The sequence below is a fragment of the Amphiprion ocellaris genome, chromosome 7 (assembly GCF_022539595.1).
Source record: "Amphiprion ocellaris isolate individual 3 ecotype Okinawa chromosome 7, ASM2253959v1, whole genome shotgun sequence".
In the NCBI taxonomy this organism is placed as follows: Eukaryota; Metazoa; Chordata; class Actinopteri; family Pomacentridae; genus Amphiprion; species Amphiprion ocellaris.
In genome coordinates, this window is record NC_072772.1 from 7,596,446 (window position 1) to 7,621,993 (window position 25,548).

The 25,548-nt window shown below is 41.3% G+C and overlaps 1 protein-coding gene across 1 annotated transcript in view; it reads right to left on the reverse strand.

Moving 5' to 3' along the window:
* Nucleotides 1–383: 383 nt before the first annotated feature.
* mettl16 (methyltransferase 16, N6-methyladenosin) overlaps nucleotides 384–25,548 on the reverse strand; it is a 30,701-nt gene continuing 5,536 nt past the window's right edge. Inside the window, exons 3-10 of the mRNA XM_023276914.3 lie at nucleotides 18,828–19,015; nucleotides 17,851–17,991; nucleotides 15,593–15,708; nucleotides 15,251–15,393; nucleotides 10,990–11,059; nucleotides 8,599–8,688; nucleotides 3,051–3,224; nucleotides 384–1,285 (exon numbers count right to left, since the gene is read on the reverse strand). Of these exons, the coding sequence (XP_023132682.1) occupies nucleotides 686–1,285; nucleotides 3,051–3,224; nucleotides 8,599–8,688; nucleotides 10,990–11,059; nucleotides 15,251–15,393; nucleotides 15,593–15,708; nucleotides 17,851–17,991; nucleotides 18,828–19,015 (1,522 nt within the window). The 3' untranslated portion in view covers nucleotides 384–685. The remainder of the gene's footprint in view (nucleotides 1,286–3,050; nucleotides 3,225–8,598; nucleotides 8,689–10,989; nucleotides 11,060–15,250; nucleotides 15,394–15,592; nucleotides 15,709–17,850; nucleotides 17,992–18,827; nucleotides 19,016–25,548) is intronic.

Sequence of the window (25,548 nt, forward strand, 5' to 3'; positions counted from 1 at the left end):
CTGTGCTTTCACTTGTGATAGCAGGGAGGTGCACGTACGTACACATGACCCTGGATATTTAAAACCGCTTTCCTGTTATTCTCTCGACTCTGTTGAGGAAACGAGAGCAATAATTGTGTGCTACAATACTGAAGGACCTCCAGGGACAGGAAGGACTGAAGGGCTCCAGGAACTTCCTGAATTACACAGGCTGTGCGCTAATTTAAAAAGATGCCAATAGTCATTCCAAAATATGACTAATAAAGCAGAAATTAAAGGTGGTAATCTTTCTAAAACAAGTCATGACGTGAATAGTTCCTTGTAGAAGAAACACGTAGACACTCCTCTTGTGGCCATTTAAAAGTACTACATCATCAAAAACAAGCACCACGAAGAAGCAGCAATGTTGTAAAAATGTACATTTATTCCAAATGTTTTGACAACCTGAAGACAAAATATTGAAGTACAGTGTGTATAATACCTTAAAAGGCAGACTAACAAGAAAATCTGATTATGTGAATTTACTGCTGTAAATGTCCAAGGAGTTTTTTTTTTTAAAAAGTTTATCAAAACATTTCAAAAACTGTATATAACTGCACAAAAAAGAAATTTTCCAGCAGACAGGAACTCAATCATTTCTAAAAATACCTCATTTCACACCAGAACATTTGCTTTGAAAAGGAAAAGGTCCCACCTCTCTGATTGTTCAGGACTTTGCGACAGACTTTAAAAGCGTGTTCTTCAAGTACGTGCACAGCTGGTTCATCAGGTCTTTGTTCTGACCTTCCACCCAGTGCATCTCGATCACTACATCGCTCTCCTCCAGCATCACGTTCAGCAGACACTTGAACAGGAAGTGTTCGACTGTGCCAGGGCTCAGGGGTCGTTTGGAGGGCGCTTCACTTGCCGCAGCAACAGCTTCCTGAGGATCTGCTTCCTGCCCGGGTTCTGCGCAGGTCGAGGACTCCATGTCCACATCCTCACCTGTTCCACTCTCTGGCAGCTCCTTCTGTTCTCCAGTTGTGTCAGGTGTTACTTCTTTAACTGGCTCGTTTGAAGGTGTAGTTTCGTTCTCGGCGTTACTGTCCTGGCTGCTGCTGTTTGTGGAGGTGGGCTGGCTTTGGGAGGGTGGAGGTGTGCCAGCGGTTTGAGAACTGGTTCCAGCACAGTGAGGCGCTCTGGGAAGCTCTCGCAGCTGACGCCTCTGTTCACGTCTCTTCTGCCGCCCGTGGATCCAGGTGTTCTCCACAGCTGTCAGGAACAGGCTCTGCTCCTGCTTTCTGCAAGGGACACGTTTGTGCAGAACCTGCAGAGCAACACGAGATCATCAGCTGAGACTGGACTGGAGGTGACACCAGAGCAGCCCAGTACTTCTGACGGTCTGGTTCACTGCACAGAACAAGTGCCGCATACAGAGAGCTACTTGTTTAGGCAGAGGCAGTGAATGGAGACAGTTTACAGCACAAACTGATCAATTTTTGTATTTTTCACTCCACATTTTAATGATGTAAAACCATTTTGATGTTTCCGGTAAACCCTTAATGCTGTCTGAAAACAACCTTCAAATCTGTGAAGCTTTTTTTTTTTCCCATTTGGGGAAAAATGCAAAAACAGGAAACTTGACTTCTTATTTTACATCTGGACCACAGATAGAGTTTAGAAACCATTATTCTTTTTTCTGTGCATAAGATTGAACCTGGTAAATATGTACTTTTTTCTGTTTTATAAAACATAAAAATTTAAACATTTTCTGAGACATTTTTTTTAAAGTATCTCATTTTTCATTTAATAATTTTTTTTATACTCTCAACAATATTAGCAGCGTATATTAGATATATTGGTCTCAATATTTACAGCAACTTTTTCTCATCATGTCTCTGTCATACCACTACAAGAACAACTTTTCTATCCCAGGAATTGGATGAATTGTGGCGGTTTGGGTTGAGAAAACTATGGTTTCAGTCCAGGGTGGTCCTGTCTGATAGATTGCAGACAGTATTAAAAACATCTTACATTTTAGGTTTAACCTGTCACAGTGTAATGCTTTTTGATCTATGGTGAAAAAAAGCCTTGCAATCTCCCTTTTTTTTGCATTTTCACAAAGTTGAAAATTGGTTTCAGACAGTATTAAGAGTTTACCTAAAATATCTAACATAGTTTTACATCATTAAAAGTGGAAAAAAATTAAGAATCGGCACTATCATGTTTACCTTAACTTTTGTGTTACTTAGATTCCATTTTGAGATATTTACATAATTTAAAGTAATCTAAAAAGGACAATGTAGTTATCCTGAATTGAGGAGAATCGAATCACAGTTATGATGAGTTACAATTAAACTGTAGATATCTGACACACGGCTGTTTTAGTTGCAGATATCTGTAGCTGGACTGTAATGAGAACCTCGTACATGTGAGTGGTGAAAGTAAGAATGACACTGTAGACGTCTGAATGTTCTTTTTGGCAAGGAAGAACTGCATTACTAGCACCTGCAATATACATCCAGTCTAGCTATTAAATGTTTAAAAGGCTGGCCATGAATTAGGGTGATGCATCCAAAACGCTGTGTTGTTGTGTCCGAAATATCAGAAATCCAATTCTTGATGCTTGATCTAGTCACAATCTTTTTTAACATACAGAAATACAATTGCAGATATCTGTAATAATTCATAATAGTGAAAAGGTGAAAACTTCTATGTGAATATGAAAACATAGAAGTTAAACATTTTCAGTTGTTTAAAAGTGACATTTTGATGTGTTGAAACGTCATTTCCACTCATGAAGACTAAACTGCTACTAGTCGGCCTAACTGATTAAATGCGATGGTTTTGTCACTTCATCACACACAGTTTGTGCATGTGTTTGAAATGACAACAACTGCAACTGAATTTTTAACTAAAAGGGCAGAGAGAGCTCTGTAGAACTGAGTGCATTTAGTCGCTGTTGTACGACCGGGTCAGAAAAACCCAAAATCTTAGATTGATGCTGCACAAGCATAAAGAGACACTTCCTGACACAAAACACATGAATGATGTTGAAGTTTCCTGAGTGGTAGTGCTGCTGTAAAGTTTACCCTCAGGTCAGTGAGCGTCTTCTCCAGCAGAGCAGTGACGCCGTCCACAGGGCTGCTGCTGGTGCAACCTACAGCTGAGGCCCGAGCCTGGAGCTCCTTCAGTCCCGGCTCTGCTAGTGTGAACGACAGGGGTTTCCGTGCCTTCTCCAGTTTACGCTTCTTATTGGGAGGAGACTGACACAAAACAATTAGAGAGAATTAAACAACAATCTGTATCACATATTGTTGTGGACAGCTGAAACTTGTATAACGATTAAAGGTACATTTCAATGAAAACACAGTGTTAGGAGGTCAGGTCTGAAGGACACTGTGAGGCAGTAATGCCAGAGATAGCTGATAATTCAGATACAACAAACAGCAAAAACTGCCATGACAGTAGTGAAGAATTTGGTTCCCCCAAGAGTAAACACAGTAAAACCGTCTGCAGATTAGATATGGCTGGAATATTTCTAGCTCTTTTGTTCTTCACCAACTCTGTGTTTTGTTTTGTGTATTTCCCCCACTTCATACACACCAGTTCCATTGTCAGGCTTACCGCTTTATTTCTGTATCTGGTCTGCTGTGTGTCTCCTGTGTTTAGAAGTTACATACTTAAGGACAAGAGCTCAAGTCAAAACAGCTGGTCGGGAGTTGCTGTTTGGTTTTGGCCTACATTTTTAGACGTCTGGAAATAACATGAGTCATAGAAGTTCAAACGTGTCCAGACCAGAGCTGACAGCAGAGGGCAGCGTTTGCTCAGTACCAGCTGGATCACTTCTGTATGACTTATTCAGAAATGTCTGACGACAAAGTGGTGTTTTAAAGGAACATCTTTGATAACAGAACACTGCTGAGGCAGAACATGACTTACTTTTGTCTTCCATTTCAACTGCTGCTGGTAAACCACACAGACAGGCAGACAATAGAGCATACATACTTAAAATCATTTAACTATAAACAGTTTAAAAATTTACACCATTAGTAAGAAGGTTTAGTGTCACATTTTGGTAATATTGAGCAACTGAGGATAAATCTAATTGTTAGTCAGTAGTGGGCCACTACACCACAACATGAAGTCGAGGGCAAGAAACAACAGAAGAACTGTGCTAAATCTGGATGGCTGAACAAGTGAGAGAGAAAAAGCATAAAGGAGAGGAAGCACAATGTTGCAGCAGATGAAGGCAGCCATGTATTCTGATGTGTCTTCTCTCCTGGTCTTTAGAGGCATCAAACATCACCACCCTGCTACTGAATGAAGACCTGTCAGACAGCAACATCTGGCTTCACTCGGATTTATTTTCTTTGCTTCTTGTTCTTTCATCAGAAAGTTATGCCTGGATGTTTGTTGGCTAAAATGAAAATGAGTTAAGTGAAAAAAAAACACCACAGTGAATCACACCGTTACTGCACATGGAGGGAGAAGGGTAAGTCTGCAGAGCAGGAGGCTGCACCAGAGGGATGCACACTTCTGGTCACACGTTTAGAGCATTTTTTATAAGTTACCACAATAGATGATCACTAAAGTACACAACTTACGGTTTAAATGCAGAACTTACAGTTCTAAATTATGATTTCACTTAAAATATTCTTAGAATTTGAAAGATTTTTTCAAGGAGTATTCCACTTTCATTTTGGCCCCAGTGAGTTTGTCCACACAAAGCACTAATTCATATCCAGCCTAAGATTTTAAAGGTTTAAACCACCCAAATAGCAAATATTACACTATCATGACTGGGTTGCTAAGACTTGTGTTTAGCAACATGAAATTTATACATTTACTCATTTTGTTTCAAGCCATGCTTTTATTCTGAAGGAGATGTGCACTGATACATGGAAGTGAAATATTCTGAGAGTGCCCTGAAGTCGTTGGTTGTCGTTTGATGAAGTTCCTAATAAAGATGTGGTGGTTATACCTGTTTCATGAAGAAGCCTGGAATTAACTCCTCAACTTGCATTTGGACAAACTGTGTAATTATCAGGTAAAATAATAATGGAATCGTCTGTAATGGCCTTTGTGGTGTCGAGATCTCAAACAGCAAAATCTGAAAAATTGGAAAGGGGCAATACACACGGACAACTCTGGAGGCAGATATATATTTATATTTTTTCATACAATACCATTAAATAAAAATAAAAGTTAAATACGCAAACACACAAAGGTAAATTAGCTCTATGACTCCTGGACCTGCATAAATATAAATGTTTATAACGTTATAAAACAAACAGCCCTCTCCATGCAGCCTCCAGCTCTGCAGATACATACTATTGCATGTAGCACAAATCTGAAGATGTTTGCTAAGCGCCACAAGAGGGCGCTCAAACCATGCACGCCCCACATGAACCTGCAGTAAATCAAACTGTTTCTTATATCTAATCTCCTCTAATGTCACGCTGTAATGGCGGTGGAGGTCATTATCCAGCTGTGTCTGAATACGAATGCTCTGCAGTGACTGTCCGCTGCAGATCCGCTGCAGATCCGCTGCAGATCCGCTGCAGATCTGGTATGTGAACGCTGCATTCTGAAGCCACTGCAGGATGAATGTGGGGAGACAGCAGGGGTCTGCAGCAGTGATGGAGCAGACAGCATGGCCGACTGACCTACAAACAGCTCAGGGAAGGAGCACGCTGACCTTCACACTGCTGCACTGATCTGGAGTCAAGTTTCAGTTACTTTTTCACTACAGTCTATTGTCATTTATAATATTCACTTTGTTCACATTTTCCTTTCCCCCTCCAAGATGAAAATGTAAAAAAATAATTAAATGCATCTCTGTATCTGCTGCTTTGTCAAGAGAGAAAAAAGCAAACTAAGTATTCACTCCAGGGACAGCGTATTTAGTGCATATTTTCAAGAGATGGACGCTTTTAATTAATGGGTTGACAATGGACGCTGCCTTGTCTGGCTGCTTGTTAGAGCCTCTTTCATTTCTTGTTTGTCCCAGATGTCTCCCCCTTTCCTCCACGCCCTGCAGCTCTTTGCACAAGAAAAAGAAATCAATAAAATCAATCAAGCCGAACCTGTCTGTTTGTACGCAACATCCTTGACACAGATTCTCGCCCTCATACTCTGCCATATAAACACACACAGATTTATAGACAAAGAGCATGAAACCCACATGTGTAGTTTTAAATACACACCCTCCACTGAATCACATCCTCTTCTTACTCTGCTGCTCTTTCACTCCATTATTAATCCCACTTACCCACTCTCACCTCACCGCATGCTCTCACACACACACACACACACACACACACACACACACACACACACGCACACACACTATGAGTAGATGGCAACCATACAATAAAAGCCTGCCTCAATTTTCAATTCCAGTCCAACAAGAGCTGTTCTCTCCAGATTCAGTGTCATTCAATCATACATCTTGACTTGCTGGGTCTATGCACACGCACGCACGCACGCACGCACGCACGCACGCACGCACGCACGCACGCACGCACGCACGCACGCACGCACACACACACACAACGGAGAAAGAAACAAAATACTGCCGATTTCACCTTCAGGCAAACATTTCAAATCATACTCTGATCACCCCTCTCCTCCCAGTCCCCCCATTTCCTCTTTGTCAAGTCCCAAAACCCCCGTATGGACTCTGGAACCTCCTGATCTCTCCTCCTGCCAGAGGCCTGTATGAGCAACAACAAGCCTCAGGGCTCAGATAAAGCAAGTCCTTTTATTCCGTCTGACTGTGCTGTATGTGCATCCTCCTTTTGTCTGCATTTACTATGTCTCTTCATCCACATCTGCTCAACACAGTATCTTTTACATCTTGGTAATAAGCAGGAAAATAAGAGCTTTAAAAGGTAGCCCATCATGTTGGAGGCTCCTGCAGGCGAACCAGATGCACGCTTTCTGGAGTTGGACTGGTTCGCCTGTTAGCGTAAGAAGCCAAAAGTGTTAATGACTGTTCCTAAATGGAAACTCGAGATGCTGTTTTGTTTAAAGATGAGGGATAACGCTCATTTCCAGATCTATCCAGGAAGACAGGGAGAAGTTCAAACCTTGCTCATTTTCTCAGCTCCACACAACTGAACAATCACAACGTGAAGTGGGTGTAAATGTCCACTTACAGAACTCAAATCACAGCTGCTTCGATTCTGACGTCAGGAAGCTGCCAGCAGGGAATGGCTTTCTGAAGCTGTTTGACCATCTGGCCAGCAGCTCTGATGAAGCACACTGGCACCTTTTTAGGACAATATAATGCAGCTATAAAAGATTTTATGGCAACTCTCCCCACAGCAGTACGGTAGAGACAAACTGATGAAAACTGTGCTCGTAAACACCAAGAGAGCTGGAAAGTTATTCAATATTTTAACAGGTGAACTGGAGAAACGAGAGAGAAAAGGAAATTTACGCGATGATCTAAGTTAAAGAAAAAGACATGAGAACGTTCACACGTCTGTTTAGTGTCTATCTTGGCCTGCATTTATGTCGGATGTTGTCGTTTCCACATCTGGGAACCAAACTAAAAAAAAAGACAATGCTGACTTTATACTTAAATTAACATATCAATGAGTTTCAGTTCATTCGTCACACAGAGTTTCTTCCAAGATAAGCGCTGTAAATCCAGATGTGTAGATTTGTTCATTAGTGTTTTGTGAGGACAGTTTTCTACCTTTCTGGTTAAACTCAAAGAAGCGAAAATGCTGAGATAAAATAGTGGGAATAATAATAAATAGTAGTTTGGGGTTGCTGTGGTAAGGAGGAGGTTAAATAGGTCACAGCTGCATGCGTGTCACATATGTTAAAGTCTATATGTAACATTAATGAGCAGCCACATGTATGTGTGCATGTAGCAGATGACTATAGAAACGTGCATGCAGGCAGAATTAGGAAGTCGACCGTGCACTGAACCACACATGCAGAAACTTGTCTTGTAACTCCACATACACACATACAAACGCACACATGCTGCAGGGGTCTGCCTGATAATGATGGTGAGCAGCTCCCGAGTGTAAACGGCAGTGGAACTACATGGAGGAGGAAGAGGAGGAGGAGGAGGGAGGGTGGCAGCAGAAAATGTAGGCCAATCATTCTGCTCAACTGCTTTTGTGCTGAAAAGGCCAAAACAGAGAGGACTCCAACAAACAGTCCTCATAACGCCGCCTCTCCTGCACCTGCCTTTGTTCGATCCCATCTATCAGCGCCGCAGCATCGCTTTTAGTCCTCGCTGTGCTATTTCTATTTATCGCCAACTCCATCCCTGTCCAGACAAGTCAGCGGTACAGTGTGCGCGCACACTCCTGCCCTGGCAACTGTTGCCTGGCTACGGCATGTTAGAAATCACATAAACATCTCCCCAGAGGACGGGGTAAGTGCACATAATGGATCAGGGCTGGAGGGAAAGAGGATCCAGCATGCAGAGAGGATGGAGCAGGACAGAGGTGGTGCATTACTGAGGAAGAGGTTTTTTGGAAACATCCACAAGCAGACCAGACTGACCGGTTTTAAGGAGACAACCTGTTTTAGGAGAGATGTGTGGCCCTAAATTTTGTTATCCAGCTCCAATGACTCCAACCAATCCGAGCTACACGTGTGCGAACTTACTGGAACAGTCACGTCGTCATAGAAACTCCAGGCCAGCGCCCACCGCATGGTCCGACCCTGGCAGAACTCAGTGTGGGTCACTTTAGGCACCTGAACAACAGGAACAAAGAAAACAGTCAGATGTGACCAGCATAGTGATGCTAACTGAACATTCACATTCTCCTCAGATGGTCTCCTTTCCTTAGTAGGGAAGTCGCTATTCTGACCATGTTTATGCACTTTTAAGACGAAATGTGGAAACAGTGAGGACGTTACTAAGACGATGTGTTGTATTCCTGTTTAAGCAGCACACTGATAGCTGCTAGCACTGAAATATTGCTTTAAGTGACTTCTTGTCAGGATTACTGCTGAGAAGTAACTTTCATAACTGGCCTAAGCAACATACAGACACAACCCAATATCACATGATGAATTTAATGTTTCTATACAATAGGGGAGAACATTCTTGCATATTTCAGATCAGCAGTTTAGCAACTCGTGTACCTACATGTTCACCTATTGTCCGAGTCCTTGTGTATGTTCATTTTCATAGCTGGGAGCTCATTTTTCAGATTATTCCAACACCCCATGAATTCACTTTAACTGCATGCTTCACACAATGTCACAGTGAAAACAGCATTTCAGTACCTTCAATGCTCAATGAAACCAGGTCAGATATGTGACTTTTACTGCATAGAAACTCCCCATGTAGTAAAAGTCTGATTACTTCCATCAATTCCATTTTTGTTTCTGTTTTTATTTTAACAGAAGATTTGTCGGGCTCATGATGCTCTCCTTTACACAGTAGATATTGTAAAGGCTTGTAAAGCTGCCAGAAAGCTCCATTAGAAAAATATATTGGGTTATAAAAAAAAAAGGCTTTCAGTAAGACTTGTAATTTCATCTTTTGGAAAAAACATGTTTGTCTCCTTTTCAGTGATTCATTTATTATAAGCATGCAAGTAACAATGCTCCCCTTTGAATCAATAATTAGAAAACACAAGGAATAACCGTATTCTGATCAATTCTGTCACCATGTGGGGGACAATTTACAATCATAAGCAAGTAATGAAGTTACTGCTGTTGCTCTCCAACAACGACAGCTCTCCTGTTTTGGTGACGCTCCTGATCCTGTTGCTGTCTGGTATGAAATAAACTCAGAGAAAAGACTTCTACAAATAGTTTGAAGCTGGAAATGTTTTATCAGAACCTGGGTTACATTCATCACTGAGTGTCATTAATCTGACCTGTTACAGACGGTCTTTATCAGTTTACTTTTTGTGGACATTTCATTTTGTAATCGAAATTGTAGAGAGAGTAAACGAGAACTAGAAAATTGCTTTGTGATATTTTTTTTTTTGCTAATGCAGCTCAAACTTGTGGCCCATGATAGCGACTTTTACCAGGTCTCAGTTAGTATGAATGGCTTTGCAACTTTCATAGAAAAGTGACCGTGGTGCTCATTCAGACTAAACCCTGAGATGCCGTCAGATTAATGGAACCAGTGCATCTCTGAAAACGACCTATGTGATGTACAGAGATGTTTTCCCACTGTGACTTTTGGCTCCCTATTCCTGGGTGAGAAAATAACGAGTGGGGATCCACGGTGTGAAAATAAACACGTTTGGTGTGAAAATCATTGCACTAGCAGAGCACTTTAACTGTCGCTAGCTAACTGCCTCAGTAAATAAGAGGAAGGGGTGACTTAGATGAGGGTCAGAGGTTGAACGGCTCAGAGTCCGAGAGAGGTTTTTATACGTCACATTTGCTAAATTAAAAAACACAAAGCGAAACGAGGACACGCTGGAGAGTAAATTGAGTAATGGGTGATAAAAGCATTAGCATATTAACTAGAGCAGGTTTCTTTTTACACAGACTACAGAACGAGGCCTCGGTCTCCTCCCTGGACGTGAGCCAAGGCTGCACTCACCCTGATGAACAGCGACAGCAGCCTGAAACCTCTGGTGCAGCTTCGAGAGGTGGCAGGTGCAGACGGGGGGTGACTGGGGTCTCTTTCTTTTTCTCTGGGCACGTGAGGGACGAGACTGGCAGCGGATCAGAGGCCTGCAGCAGTCAGGAGTCATGAGCCGGGCTATTAGTTGAGCTAATGACGCTAATGCATGTTAGCTACAGAGTGCTGTGTGATTCAGTCATGCACTGCTGACAGAAGCTCATTCATGGTTCGTTTGTGACGCTGCTTGGCTGGCATATTAGAAGGGGCCGATCTGCTCTACATCAATACACAGGAGAGCCTGAGATGGGAGGCAGAGATTGTTTTAACAAGCCGTTATCAAACCCTGCAATGAGCGGCGTGTTGCTGCATGAACAAACAGAGATCAGAGCTGTTGCTGCTCTTCAACTCTCACCACGTTTGTGCATTTGTCTTTGTTCTGGGTCTCACTGGCTACTCACCCCTTGCTTCCTCAGCTCCTCTTTCAAAGGTGCCAGGCTACACTTCTTCCCCAACATGCAGCTGTACCACCTGCAGGAAGAAGAATCCATGTGAGCCAGCTGTGTGTGACTGTGAGCAGCTGACGGCCCGTGGTGTGAATCACTGAGCAGAGATCAAATGAGCAGAGGTGGGCTTCTGGGAGCGGCACAAAGTAAAACATGAGAGACAGAAAAACATCCGGCTGTGCGCGGTCCGCAGAGGAGGGAAAGTGGTTTTGAAGTCGTCCCGTGGTGGAGGCCTGATCAATAATCACTGCTGTGCAATAAAGACATGAGGTTGGTCCTGATCAATGAGCAGCAGAGTCCTGCCGGGAAGATGGAGGAACGATAAACACATCAGGGAGTCAGGGAGGAAGGACGTCCGGTCAATTTCACCGAGCTGGGTGTGTAGTTTTCATGAGATATTATTAAAAGCTGATCATCTGGTGTGTATTTATTTCACCACAGCTTGAAAAAAATGAAAGTGGTGATAAGTAAAACCTGCTATTATGCATACAAAGTCCAGCCAGAGGTGTGAGGACAAACATCAATGTTTTGTTTGATCAAATCGGTTAAATCTCTCTGAACGAAGTCGTCCGACTGTCCAGCTGTTGAAATCCAACTGAGAGACGCTTTGAATTGATCAAAATTACATGCTCATTTGAGTCACTCTCCAATGTACCGTCAAATCAGCAACTGACTTTTTAACTCTAGACAGCAGGCTCTAATTCGGGATAAAAAAAGTCAACAATCTGATTTTTAGCCCTTATAGTGTCCTTATTATAATTTTGACAGGCCTTATAACATTGATTTGCGCAGCTGTAAAAAAAAATATGCAACTTTAGTCTTGGTTTTCAATTTATATTTGGGGGAAAAAATGCACTGATCATGCCGACAACAAAATGAAACCAGCATGGATCCAGTAACCACTAATGTCAACTGTGCTGCCTGGTCAGAATTTATTGGATCACACCCAACTAGTTAGTCACAGTGTGGTGTGTGGATGTCCTCTCATGTAAAAACTTCTAGAAGTAATAAATTAAAATCAAAATCAAGTAATTGTTACTCTTTTCTAACATGGCTAAGTGCACATTTGGAGAACAGTGCATTTAGTGCTTGGTTGAAGCATCTTGAAACTTAAAAATCCCCCAATTCAAAAGTCAGAAAAACACCGGTTCTAAAAGCTTTACAAACAGTAGCCTGGAAGAAAATAAGTAGTTTGCAGTTTGAGTTTTAGGTTGTTGGATATTACAGTAAACAAAAAGGCTTAAACTTAATTTGTTGAAATCTGCAGCAACCATGAATAGCATTTCAAGTGAGGCAAAATTGTGCACCGTATCTCGATTCTTTGGATTTTAGACTGTTGGTAGAACAAAGCAAAACATGGCAAGGAGTTATTTTTGCACTGTGTATAACAATAATAACAGTATCTTATTCTAACCAATCACTTTTGGGCTATGGTACATTTTGAGGGGTATTTATCATGACGAACACAAACCACACAATAATTAAATTAGTCGAGAAAATAATGAACCAAATGGCTTGCTAATGAGTCTATTTCCTAAAACAACAAAAATAAACCTAACTAAAGCATAATCTCATAATAAACAACATAATCACTGAGCAGTAGGTCACTCAGGGAAAGTACATACGATTTTAATTAAGATTAATACACTAATTTTCATAATACTAATATAATGCAGAAGGCACACTCACCAGTGTTTGGCAGAAATGTGTATAACAGGGTTTCTGCAGAAATCAGTCAGTCAAATTTAATGCTTTTTAATGCCATTTTAATGCTATACTGTAAAAATTTTAATGCCACGACCACAAACTCAATAAATTACACAGGTCTGCTTTTTTTGTAAAAGACGATTTTTATATGAAAACTGTCCCTACATTTCACTATTTCTGAATCTGGAAACCACCCTTGACCACCAACGGGCTGCAGTCATTCTCTGAAATCCACGTTTTTGAGCCATTTTTGTTGGAATTAGGTAAATGAGATATAAAATGACAAAAATGAGATGCAAAAGCAACAAAAACGAGACACAAAATGACAAAAACACACACAAAACCACAAAAACAAGACACAAAATGACAAAAACGAGATACAAAACGACAAAAACAAGACACAAAATGACAAAAAAGAGATGCAAAGTGACAAAAATGAGACACAAAACAACAAAAACGAGACACAAAATGACAAAGATGAGATGCCAAGTGACAAAAACGAGACACGAAATGACAAAAACTAGACACAAAATGACAAAAACGAGATGCAAAGTGACAAAAACGAGACACAAAATGACAAAAATGAGACAAAATGACAAAAACGAGATGCAAAGTGACAAAAACGAGACAGAAAACAACAAAAACGAGATGCCAAGTGACAAAAACGAGACACGAAATGACAAAAACTAAACACAAAATGACAAAAACAAGACGCAAAATGACAAAAACGAGACACAAAATGACAAAAAAAAACCCCAAAACACCCCTGACCACCAACGGGCTGTGCTCACTGTCTAAAATCCACCTTTTTGAGCCATTTTTGCTGGAATGTGCGTTTCTCCATTTCCCAGCTCTCCTCCTTCTGGTCCAGTCTGCCGGCCACTTTAAAAACATGCAGTTTTTGGTAATTGCACCCGACTGGCCGGAACAATTATCGCAATGCTTCGGCATGTTTACGCAGATGCACATATCTGACAAATTGCAGTCTATAATTATATATTATTATTGTCAAATACTTTTCTTGAAAACTGCAGAAAGAATTTTTAATGCCATTGAGAATCATATTTAATGATTTTTAATGCCATTTAAAGCCTTAATTTTCGCAAAATCAACTTAATGACTATTAATGCTTTTTAATGCCCTGTAGAAACCCTGTATAAATACAACCTTTTTTTGGTTTAAGATGATCTGACCTTATTGTTTCCCTCTTTATTCACGCAGTCATATAGTTAACTGTAACGAGGCACAAAGCCTCGACAAAATTACATCCTACAGAGTGTTTAACTTTATGACTGACAGTAAGAAAAGGGCACCGACATGTAATCAGGTTTGGGAGGTTTGAAGATGCCCAGAGGGCGGAGGGGGCGGGCAGAGCAACATGTCAGCCTCAGTTGACACAATGAAATATTGAACAGCTCTAATATTCACAGATGTTCGCCACTTTTCATCTCAGTGGGGAGGAAACACCCAGAAGAGATCCCCGATCGCTACAGCTTTTTCAAGAATCCTGAACAGTGCAGCTGCATTAGCTTCCACATTCAGCCCTCTCTCTTCACGTTTCTGAAGCACAGATGCATGAGTACGATCTCATTACCAGAGATGGTAATTTTCATATCAATGGTGAGAAGACTTTGGAGTATTACCTCATTTCTAAGTGCATGTTTCACCCCTATCTGACAGTAATTACCCTTTGGTGGAAAGCAGGGAACGAGGAGCAGGGCGGAGTGTCTCAAAGGCCCAATCAGAGAGGCTGGCAGTGTTTCCATGGACACCTGGTGGCTCTGGTGTCCCAGCATGCTTTTGGGAGTGACAGGCGGCTCCGGTTGGTTTGTCCGCAGCCTCAAACCTGTTAAATAAAAGTCTGACTTTCCCTCCCCGCTGCACGAGTGTAACACGGAGCCACACAGGAGCAGGCAGGTGTTAACATCAGCTCCTCTCAGGGCCTCGTCTCTCTGCTGAAGCATTATGCAAACACACACACCGCTGCATACAGCACGCACACACACACAAACTGCACTGTCTGCAGGAGGCCCGAGCAGGTGTGGCAAGTCTAATCAGTTTTAATAGCACCACTCTGCAGCTCCCTCCACCCGGGTCTCACTCGGCTGCCCTGGTGACAGCCCTGGTAACGGGGGAGGGTGAAGTGACGGCCGCCGGAGACTCCCCCACCCATCCACCCAAACACAGCTGTTCCCTGTGGGCTCCCGGATACTGCACAGGGCGAGCATGTGCCAAAATCATTAAGGCAACTGTGGGTGACAGCTCCATCAATGTGCAGCAAACCCATCTGCCCATTTCCTCTCTCAGTGTCCCCCTTTCAGTGGTGCACTCAGTGGCCATTTAAACCTCTCCAAGCCTCTCCAGAACCGACAAAGCTGCAGCACTCCACACTCATGCGTGAATTTAATCATCTAACTGTGTGGCCCTGAAGTCTGTGTGGTTGAGAAGTAGTTCTACACACAAAAAAATACAGTCTGCAACCAGGAAAAAAAAGTTCTCTTTTCCTCACCGCAGGCGCTTTTTGAGTTGCAGGCTGTCATGAATGATCCTCTTGACAAACTCCAGTTCCCCGCCCTCCGCCATGATCTCCGTCACCCCGCCCGTGTTCACTGAACTGGGAGGCGGTCGCCGTGAGTTCCTGGAGTTTACCCCCTGGAGAGGGTACCAAGACAGACAGAGATTAGGATGGAATCCCATTAGAAGCCTGTTACTATTGTGTAAACAAACAGCATTTAATGTTGGAGCTGCTCCGGCCAGAGTGAACTCCTTCACGCACTGACCTCAGGAACTTAACGGTTCAGGACAGGACGCCATTAAACATTTAAAACATCAACACCAGGGAAACACTCACCTTCGCTTCCAGCTGGTTGGCAAAAAAAGGAGGGTTGCACATGCAGAAGTCATACACTATTTCTGTCTCCTCTTTCAAGGCATCCATTAGTAAAGTCTTCTGAGGAACTTTGACAACTGGAAGAAGCAAAAAACACTTAAAGTGAGACGAAGATTTGTAAACCGGATGTTCTAGAGATGGAGACTGTGCTTTGCAGACCAAAGATCGACTCTGCTCTAATTCTGGGTGGATAAGAAGTCCTTACAGTGTGACTGGTTACACCTAGAAACCAAGAGAGAATTTACACTAAATACTGTGGCTGATGCAACACTGCTTTATTGCTGCATTTTTAATAAATAATAGCAGACAATGTGAGAGGTTTGACAGTTTTTTCTGCTTACACTGTACTGTAGCATTACAATTCAGAAGCAACAATTTGAAATATCTCAAAAATACCATAGAGATTAAGGCTACAAATGACACTAGAATAATTTTGCCAGTCCTGAGAATGCTGATGTTGAATCACTTACTATCATATAAGACAACGAAAACCAGAAAATCCCTCACAACTTAGACACGACAATATTAAAGATGTTTACATGACAATTCAAACAATCATCAAATTAGTTGGAGTCCAGTCACAGCGACTGAAACCCTGATCATGCTGGGGCCTTAAATTGAGATTAAGAAACTTTTTTTATTATGAAAAACTCAGATCTTCCCCTTGCAGCGAAAGCTTGAATCCATAAGCAAACTAGAATTACTGCTTCTGCCAACTAGTCAAGCTGCAAGCAAACATCCAGGTCTGTCCAGCTTCATATAATATATGTAGTGAAGACTTTGATATGTAAATTCAATAAGAGGAACAAAAAACAGAGTCAGATTTCTTGCACATGTTCACGTTTGGCTGACAAACCTTGTAGCCATGACAGCAGACGATGCTTCAAACATGGATTTTGCAGAAAAGAATCTACAAATTATAAATCACTGATGCTTCACACACATCTTCAACCCAGCAGAATGGAAAATTAAGGAGGCACAACGCTGAATTTTGCTGATATGCCAATATTTTGCAACTCATTTTGGCCAATTTCTGATCTCAACATATGTATATATTTTTTCTGCTTCATTGCAGAGAACATCACGTCTCTCCTGTAGTGAGTTAACGTGTTATTATGCCTGCTCTGGTGGCATGGGGAGGCATAAAATACGATGTTTTTTAAATGAACAGCGTCACTAAGCAAAATAAGATAACTGCTTCGACATGTGAATGATACGATATTTATTTTTTAGGTAACATTTTCAAAACAACCTGTAAACATTAGCCTAAAAACCATTATATGCCCATCAATAATTTTTGAGATGATTCCAATATTTAATTTTTATCATACACAGAGTAATGCAGAAATCATTGTATAGATAGATAGATAGACAAATTGTCTGATTATTGACTTTCTGACAGTCCTGTCAGCTTTGTCTTGAACATACACCCAATCTAAGCTTAAAATCATAATATTTCAACACAATTCATTTGTTTTACATTTCTGATTTATTAATTCATCAAAAAAAAGCCATTTGCGCTAACCAGATTCTCTAAACGACAAAAATTTCTGCACTCCTCGCCCTGAGAAGCCATGACTGATTTAGCTGTGATCAGTGGTCACATGGCAAAAAAAAATCTGTGATTTTTCAGTTGAACTGGGCTTAACTAAAGTATGTGGTTACACAGAGCAGATAGGAGACAAGTTTGAAATTAAAATGCTAACTTATATTGCACAAACGGCATTTTTTATTCTCACTACGTCTAGCCACGCTTGTGCTGTTTCCATAGAGAAACGCGACTTGACTTAGAAGTGAAAAATGAGCCCAACAGAGTAAACATGTGACAGGAGTTAAAAACACCCAGAATCTGCCTTGAGTTCAGAGAGTTAAACACTAAAATCAAATCAGTTCATTGTTGTGTCCAAGTGAACCTATGTGCCAAATATGACTAAGTTCCCTGAGGACGTTTCTGAGAATGGAAGGAATAGACAACCTGAAACATAATGATTTTGACATTGAGGTATAAAAGCTGCTCCGGTCTTACTTGGTTAGATATGACCCATAGCTAATGGCCACTAATATTGGCTACTTCTACTGTTACTCTACTTTTTATCAATCATCATTGTCCCATAACTGTTAGTCAGTGGCTGGAGGTCAGATACGATCTGTAACATGATGTCCCTGAACGTCGCCATCTTGAGATAAATTGTCCGTCAGGGTGAGCGGACCACACTAACCTTTAACCAGGTCAGACAGGTTGTTCTGCTCCACATTTTTTGTAGCGTAGTCAAAGCAGATGTCATCCACCTCTGTGGCAAGAAAGTACCAGCCGTTCATCGTAGCTCCCAGCAGGGGGTAGATACACGACGCCCCGGTGCCTGAGGAAACACAGCATGACATTGATGAATTCATGAAGATGATGGTTTTGGCTGTCACTGAACCATATAGAAATGTGCTGCTGTGCTGTTTAAAGTAAATAACTATGAAGGGAGGGATGGCCAACTACGTGACATGATGCTTTCCTGAAGAATAATCTTGGTCTTACTGGCTATAATGGAAAATAAATGTCAGTTCCAGCAGCTTTTATTAAATCATTCACATCTAACAAGGACCAAAGCTGCATAATTCAGTCCAGGCTCAGACAGAGATGGCACTGGTTAGTAAAAGAAAACGCCCAGTGGTGATCCATCAGCAGCAGACAGCTTCAATCTGCTTACAGAAAGGTTCGGGGTCACCAATCAGTGACCTGAGGCCCTGAAGACACACATATACCTGCAGGCTCAGTCAGCACACACAATGCCAACACCTACAGCCTTTTCTCTGAGCCACAGAACGGCAACGAGTAGCGACGTGTGGATCGAGGTTTGGTTGTTCGTGCTGGGAACACTGGGAATGACTGGGCTCATGTGCTGGAAGCGTCTACTGACATTTCATGTGGCGCTCTGAACCGCAACAAAAATATACAAGAGCAGTTGAATTAACATTTAAATCCACAAAAAAAAACGGTCGTTAACCAAAATTTATTTGAATTGAAAAATTTTATTCATTGTGTCAATACTGCTATTTGGCAAAAATGTGATGAATCGAAATTAATTAATTACAAATCCTCTAATTAGATACATTTTTTAATCGCGTCCCACCACTAGTTATCATATTTTTAATTAATTCAACTATCACCGGCAACGATTACATATATATTAAGACCAATTAGTACCGATGTCGATGCCTCTGCGTGGCTGCTTCTGGCCATCGATGAGGTCCTCCACCCAGTGGATGTAGTTCAGGCGCAGGGGGACGGTAGGTATGAGGCGCTCCAGAGGGATCTCAATGGTCAATCCAAAGTCCTCCTTCAACAGGGTGCAGGTCAGCGCTCGCACCGCCTCCGGCTCTCTGAAGTTCACACTAGCGGAAAAATAAATGAGGTTGAATGAGTAATGCATTTTAATTACTTACAAATGACAACAGCAGCTGCAGGGGAAAGAGAAAACACAGTAGGTCCACCTAAACTGTTGGTAGTTAAGGTTAAAGTGAAAATTCAGGCATCAGTCTTATTCTATCTGTTATGATAGTTTTGTGTTTGCCAAAAACACTGATGAAACCTGCCAAAAAGGCAACACCTATTCCTACTGGCTCCAACTGGGCAAGAAACACAGATTTTACACAAAGTTTAGCCAGATTACCTAAAATGTCTGCATGCACAACTATGGTGAGTACCAAAGGCAAACTTTATTACTGTTTCATTACAGAAATCTGTTAAATACCAAATACTGGAATTTAATGTTGTCTGAAATGCAACCCTGTTTTCCTGATCAGACAGTTCATGACTTTAATTCAAATGTTGCCAATTTTTGATTATTTTAAGGTTTCAAACAATATCCAGCCTTTAAGCTGAATCTGACTGAAGAGTTAGACAATAATACTATTCATCTTTGTTTTATCCTCTGAGCAAGTTTGATTAATTTAAATCTGAAGGTTTAAGGACTGACCTCCACTACAGATGTTGACATGTTCCAAGCTCACAGCATTTATCTCAAATACACACCATTCCCATTTGAATATAACGAATGGGGATGGTGACCAAAGCCACATAAATAAAACTAAGCTTGTATGAAACTAAATCTCCACTTAACGACAAATTCAATTTAGTGACTTGCTGATCCTCCTGTTTTAGCACTGAGGCCACCTGACAGCAATTTAACAAACTGCTCTTAATGCAGCACTTCATTAACCTTCTGCTCCTCCAGCCTGGTGCAGCTTTCTGCACTGAGCCCCATCACTTCACAGAACACACACATCAACACACCAACACACCAACACACACCAACACACACGAGGGACAATAAGGAGATAAGCAGCCCATCAATTCACAATCCCCTGCTGATGACAATGAATTTCACATTTCCAGCACAACTCAGACCTCCCACTTTTTACTCCCAACTCTCTAGTCCGACTCTCCCGTCGTCTCCTCTCGACATGTTTAATGATTTCAGCTGTCACGGGCAGCCACGAGTACGGCAGACAAAATGAGTGGGCGAGATAGGTTTAATTAAAGCTTTGCAGAGCGCTTTCACACCTTGGCAGATGCAATTAGACACATCCTGGTGATTGGAGCGTCTGGCACCTCACAAGTTTGGTGTGAGCGTATTCCAGTGGAAGAAAAACATCATCTGCTGCTGGAGACGGAGCTCAAGGAGTCAAAGGTTGATTTTTGTGGTTATTTGCGCTGTTTTGTCTCACAAATCAATTACACATAAACAGCTGAAATGTTTTGCTTATTCTGCATTCAGCTGATCATCACAACAACAATTTTGCTGTCTTATAGGCCTCCAACAATTTAATATAAATGAATGTTCAAGCTGAAAACAATCTAGTTTTCAAGGGTGGTGATGCCTCACATAACAAAGAGACCAGGAGGAGTTTTGAAGTTTCAGAGGTAAAAATGCTGCACTATGGTTTATTATATGATCAGGAAGGACTATACTTGGCAGTTATCATGGCAGCAATAACTTAATACTTTATGATGTCAGTCACAAATACTAATTACTCCACCTGGAATGTGCATTGCCATAAATGTAGTGTTTTATAGTGTTAAACCCAATCATTTAATCATTTCATTTTCAACTGCACAATGTCAGAAAATGGTGTGACTGCACTCATTATCATTCTGTTATGGGGGGAAAAAAACACCTTGTCTGTAATTTTTAAAACCAATCACAGTTGACTTGGGCAGCACCAAGCTCAAGATGCAGGTGATGGTGTCTCCGCAAAACAGTGTGAATGGAAAACTGTTTTGGTAAAACACTTGAAGTGCTTAGACTATATGCTTTCCATCGATGAAACCTAAACACAGTGGGAAGTCCTGCATTCTCCAGATGTGCCGTGCTGTGATTGTCCACGGTGTTCGCAGCACATTCAGGAATAACGACTGCCATGGTGGTACAATCTGTAAATAGTCATTATATCCTGTAAAAACTGCCTCCTGTGTCTTTCTGTGTTGAATACGAGGGGCAAAGCGACTGTCTGTGTAGACCGGTGCAGACCTTTTGTTGTATGAACCAAACCATGTGGGTGTCTACTTTTAAAATCTGCATGTCTGTGCACTTGGATGTGTGCATGAGTGTGAGGGCTTTCCCAGATCAATAAGAAAGCAAAAGAGCTCAAAACAGATGTGTGCTGTGTTACTGTCCTACTTCATGTGTTGTCAGAAAGCATAGCTTTATCTATAATCTGGCCAACTGAACTGAACGACAGATCTTAAAGTGACTCTGATGGAGCTGAAAATGAGCCCCAGCATCCTCGGTTTGCTTCTCGTTAGGGACATTTTTTGTCTCTCCTCATTTCCGGTCATTCCTCTACAGTTAGCTGTCTAATAAAGGCAGAAAAAAAGATATTATTTCTTCAAATAGCTGGTGATGCCAATTTATCTCATTCTCAATTCATGAACAAGACTGAGAGAAAGCAGGCGACAAATGTGCCTCAGTGCTAAACTGATTCTGCTCCGTGCATCTTCAGTCAGAAGTGATAGCAAAGACAAACGACCCCAAATGAGAAGCAATTTACCTGCACAGTCCCACATCAATCTTACCCAGTGTCTCTCCACCTAATGAACATATAAGGTTAATGGTCCAGTTTCAACAGCTGCTGACCTCTCACAGAAAACCAACACCTGGTTCCTCTGAGGATTTAAGACGCAGACGAACCACTGAGCAGATTTGCACTTTAAAAAATGTCCCAAGCTTTGGGGAGAAATCAGGCTAATGAGGGAGAAGTGATATATCAGCATAACACTTCCCCAAAATGAAAGCCAGCCTCTCTCATCTGCCCCGCTCTCAGATATTCTGCCCTCTTTCATTTCTCCTCAGAGGCATCATTAGATAAGAATCAATATTCAGAGAGGGAGGCTGCTCAGGCCAGCCCTCTATTTTTAGCCCCTCATATGTGTGTGTGCGCAATGCAGACCGATCACTCCCATCAGCACCACTGCGAATGGCACGTCTCCATGGCAACCCCACCTACTGAACAGATGAGGAGAGCACGCAAATCCGGCCACGCTGGAGCAATGGCTGATGCCAGAAGGAGCGTGAGCGTGCCCGCGATTTACGCTTCTGCTGCCACGTAGGTTCACCGCAGCGTGCTTACGCATTTAACGTGGCCGACGGGATACGGTATGGGACAAACCTGAGCAGAAAAGTTAAGATGAGAGGAGATATGAGGTACTGTAACAACACCAGAGACACCGGGGGAAAGAAGTCGGACTGCGTTCAGGTAAAATCCAAGTGGACCAGGTGAGATGGAGTGGCGGCGTCTGTGGAGGCGAAGAAATAAATTTAGATCCAAGCGCTGAGAAGCAGAAAAGTTCTTGGCTCAGATGGATGAAGAGGACGACATCATTAAACCGGAGGGAAGTTTACTGCTGAGACAAACAGCTCGCTCTCACCGCTACGCTACATGATCAGCATGAAAGCACACACAGTAACACACACACACTTTCAACCTCTGTCCACAGAGAGGTGACCTTCAAGGTACATCTACTTCAATGTGAGCGCGCTGGGAAATATTTTGTGCTGATTAGCCTCAACTTCTCTCATGTCAGGTGTTTTTTCTGCACACGTCGAGCCCTCGCAAGAGCAGTAAAGAGAACATCACTTAAAGCTCACCATGAATTTAAAGGAAAACTAGTCGTGAATATTTCTGAGCTCACTCTGCAAATCTGCAGAAATGCTGACGATGGAGGAGACGACAATTAGGATCCCAAAAGCAACCACCAATTACACTGAAGTAGCCGTGTGTCCATAACATATTATGCGCATTTTGAAGTATCGCAAATCCCAATTTAGCAGCAAGTTTTTGAACTCATTTGAGGTGTTTTTTTGGTTGTTTTTTTTCTTTTTTTTAAATAGCGTTAATGTCCACAATGGGTGAAGGAAACACCCTTTTTAACTCCCATTTGTTTACACTTCGGTATTTGTCTTCCTAAAATATTAAATATGATCAGTACCAGATGGCATTGAAGAGTAATTACAAGTTTCCCTTTTGAAAACAACTCCTGAGGACTTCTATCATTTTTTTCCTCGAAGATGAACAAAATGTAGCTTGTTTCTTCTTCTTCATCAAGGTTTTTAAAGCCTGTGGAAAACATTTTCTTCTGCTCTGTTCATTGCAGCCGTGCCTAACGTAGCCTCTAGTGCCTCCTTCTTCCGAGACTACACAGCTAATCAGCTAACGGAAACAAGCCTGATTCACAGTTCCTCTTTTATTATTATTTCTTGTGACATATGGCTTGATCTTTTAAAAAAAAAAAAAAACGAGTTCCATGATCTGTCTTATGTTATTACACAATTTTCTTGAAGTTTCAGGTATTTCCTGAGGTACCGTTTTGGTATCTGTTTGTAAATATTTAAGCAGAATTTTGGTATCGTGACAACACTTATCCACTCTCCAGCATGTCTTGAGCATGTTTGTAACTGTGCACAAGACAGAAGGAAACTGGTCGTATAAGCGAAAAGAATGATAAATCCGATACTTGTTAACAATCTAAATACGCTGGCTGCATAAATATCTTTCTCCAGAATCGCAGACTCCCCCTTTAACAGAGAGAATATGATCTAAAATGACAAAAGGACAATTTGGAGGCAAAGGAGCAGGAGATAAAGTTCATTTGTCATTCGGTATAAATCAAATACATGACCAAATAACTCAGCATATTCAATGTGCCAGTAGTGTTGCAAAATATTTGGTATAAACAGCAGCGGTTGTGACTGGAACTGTGGAAATCCTTGAGGGAGATGTGTGTTAATTTTTTAACCAATCAAAACCAAGAGAAGCAAAAGTAAAATGATTAGATATTAAGGGCAAGGCACATAAGTGATGTTAGCGTCTTCGCACCACATTTTGAGGGGTAAAATATGCAAAAACGTCCCATTTAAGGTGCTGACTTTCCTTCTCATCTCTCTTATCGACAGTGCAGACCACTGTAGCATTACATTTATCTATTTAAAATCATCAGAGACCTTAATTATCCGTTCATTTTTTCTTCTTTCGCCAAGAACGTGTTTAATAAAACATCTCTGAACAGAACTGGTGTGAAAATTGAACAATTTTAAATTAAATGTCACTCGGGTTGCTGCATTTTTAATAACCATTCATGCTTCCTAATCCTCTATCTGCCTGATCGGAGCCCCCCCTTCTCATTCCCCCAAAAACTGAAACAAACATTCACACTATTTTGAGGTTTATCTGGTTCCTCACTTCAATTCCAATCAACTCCACCACATTTCTGCCGCTGCCTCTGGTCTGAGCTCTGCCCGTTGCTATCAGTCCTCCCCACTGACGATCCCTAAATGAGGGGAGTCCTATCTCCCCCGAGGATTGAGTGAGTGTCTCCCCAAGATTACTCTCATCCCCCAACTCACTGCTTAAATACTTAAAAACCCACTAGATGAATTCATTGAAAAATACAAACCCACCACTAATCCCTCCACTGATGGAACGACAGGCTGGCGGGGAGGAAGGAGCCAAATTTCTGCAGACGACTAACCAGACACACAAAGTCAGACGCAAATCCTGGACATCCGTTAACGCTGCAGGCGAACAGAGCGAACTGGCACCAGACTCCAGCCTGTTTTCACTCAATGTCTGATCAACATTCAGGGTTCAACCATTTGTGTGAAAATCTGAGAAAAAGTGAAGGATGGACACATTCTAAAATCCCCTTTTTAGTTGGCAACTTGTAAAAGTAAAAATCACTTAAAATAGGCATAACTTCAGTGTTTGCTCTAGGATTTTTTTCAGCAGTGCGGGCAGGTTCTCCAGGGAGCCGTGGTGGCGTAAACACATGACACTTTACAACATATTTATTGAATGGCCAGTTGAAAATGACTTTTTAAAGGCTGAATGTAAAAAGAAAAAATAAAACAATAAAATTAAATGATTAAAAATAAAAATAATAACTAAGCAATCAATCAATCAATATTTTGCGAATGTCTGTTTCACCCTCGTGTCGTCCTGTGGGTCAAATTGACCTGTTTTAGTTTGACAATGTGGAAAAAAAAATTTCACAGTGAAACTTCTGATTTCCACATTTTCAACATTTTTGGGAAATCTTTGAACATTTTTTGGTGGAAAAAAAAGAAATGTTAAAAATGTTTCTTAAGAATGTTCTTAAAGAAAATATTAGTTGTACTGATATATATGTAGTCACTTTAGATATTTTTAGGATTTTTTGGAAGGTTTTTAATAATTTTTTTGAGAATTTTTACAAGTATTTTCTTGCCAAATTTGGGGGATTTTTTAAATAAAACTTTGAAGTGAAACTTTTAAGGAATTATTAGAATTTTATTCCTGAAGGTTTTGCAAATTTTCAGAAAAATGGGAGATTTTTTTTGCTGAATTTTTGGATTTTTTTCAGACAAGGAAACAATATTTTTTGGTGCCCG